General features: G+C 41.7%; 1 protein-coding gene across 1 annotated transcript; it reads left to right on the top strand.

Moving 5' to 3' along the window:
* The first annotated feature begins 374 nt into the window (after nucleotides 1–374).
* Nucleotides 375–1,271, top strand: TAS2R1 (taste 2 receptor member 1). Its single transcript, XM_061187649.1, is given in 1 exon segment — nucleotides 375–1,271. A coding segment is annotated over 1 exon segment (897 nt).
* The last annotated feature ends 291 nt before the right edge of the window (nucleotides 1,272–1,562 follow it).

Genomic DNA, 1,562 nt, shown 5'->3' with positions numbered 1-1,562 from the left:
AGAGATGAAGGATTAAGAAACTTCCACGGCTTATGTAGTGGAGGAGCCCTTCTCCCAGCCTTGAAGATGATTCCACCATTCGCTTGTGGTGAAGTTGAAAGCTAAGTAGACCTGGAAAATGCCAACCCCATCATTAAGAAGCAAATTGTTGCCAGAGTCTCTTTCTTATTTTACTGCCTTGGAACTAAATTGAGAAAACAGTGATACAAACAAATGTCCACCACATTGCTACCTCATTGCCTTTATTGTTAAGGGTCATGTCCTCCAAACGCATTTTAATCTAGTTGAAGAAAAATAGAAAACTTGAACAATCCAAACTGTCCAAAAATCTATAGCTATATCATTTTTTACAGTAGGTGATTTTTCTTCTCAAAATGCTGGAGTCTCACCTCACTAGCCACCTTTGTTTGGCAGTGATACAATTTCTCGTTGGGGTTTTAGTAAATGGCATCGTTGTGGTTGTGAATGGCACTCACTTGATCAAGCAGAGAAAGATGATTCCATTGGATCTCCTTGTTTCCTGCCTGGCGATTTCCAGGATTTGTCTGCAGCTAGCCATCTTCTATGTTAACCTGGCTGTCCTTTCCTTGATTGAATTCCCTCAGCTTGCTGAGAAGTTCGTAATTCTCACATTTATAAATGAATCGGGACTTTGGTTTGCCACATGGCTCAGCCTTCTCTACTGTGCCAAGATTGTCACCATTGCTCACCCACTCTTCCGGTTGAAGATGAGGCTATCCAAGTTGGTTCCTTGGCTGATACTTGAGTCCCTGCTATATGCATCTAGCACGGCTGTTTTCCACAGCAAACACAGATGGATATTTCCCAAAGAACACTTCCTGGGCCTTTTCTCCCCAAATGCAACCACTCAAATCAAAGAAATACCTGATTTACAGTTTGCCTTTCTTTTTGCTGAGTTCTCATTGCCATTACTTATCTTCCTTATTTCTTCTCTGCTCTTGATATTTTCCCTGGGGAGACACACCTGACAGATGAGAAACACAGCAACAGGCCCCAGGAACCCTCGCACATGCGTGCACATCAGCCCTCTTCTCTCCATCCTGTCCTTTCTGGTCTTCTATCTCTGCCACTCCATGACAGCTGCTTTGCTCTTTTCTCAAATTTTCAACTTTAGAAGCTTCATATTTCTGTTCTGCATCTTGGGGGTTGGTTCATACCACTCTGGACACTCTATTACCTTAATTTTAGGAAATCCTAAAATGAAACAAGGTGCAAAGAAATTGCTCCTTCACGGAAAGCGCTGTCAGTGAGAGAGAACTTTGATCCGATCAAAGAACTGGCAGTTCAGAGAGTTAACAGTGCCTACCATGCCTCCCTAACCAAACGAAGAAGTCTGTTCATAAATATACAAAACATCATCTAAAGATTATTTGTCCAACCTGAGACATTTTTATGGATTCTCTCCTTTTTCAAAGGGTTACACTGATTTTCAAAGCATAATGCATGTTGCTGGATTACATCAATGTCAGTACCCTTGCCAGATGTTACCTAACTGGTGAAGACTGGGTAAGTGTTACAGGGATCTTTCTGTATTATTTCTT

Source organism: Eubalaena glacialis, chromosome 4 (genome assembly GCF_028564815.1).
Source record: "Eubalaena glacialis isolate mEubGla1 chromosome 4, mEubGla1.1.hap2.+ XY, whole genome shotgun sequence".
NCBI lineage: Eukaryota > Metazoa > Chordata > Mammalia > Artiodactyla > Balaenidae > Eubalaena > Eubalaena glacialis.
The sequence above is the reverse complement of the archived record's forward strand: the minus strand, read 5'-3'. Positions and strand labels throughout refer to the sequence as shown.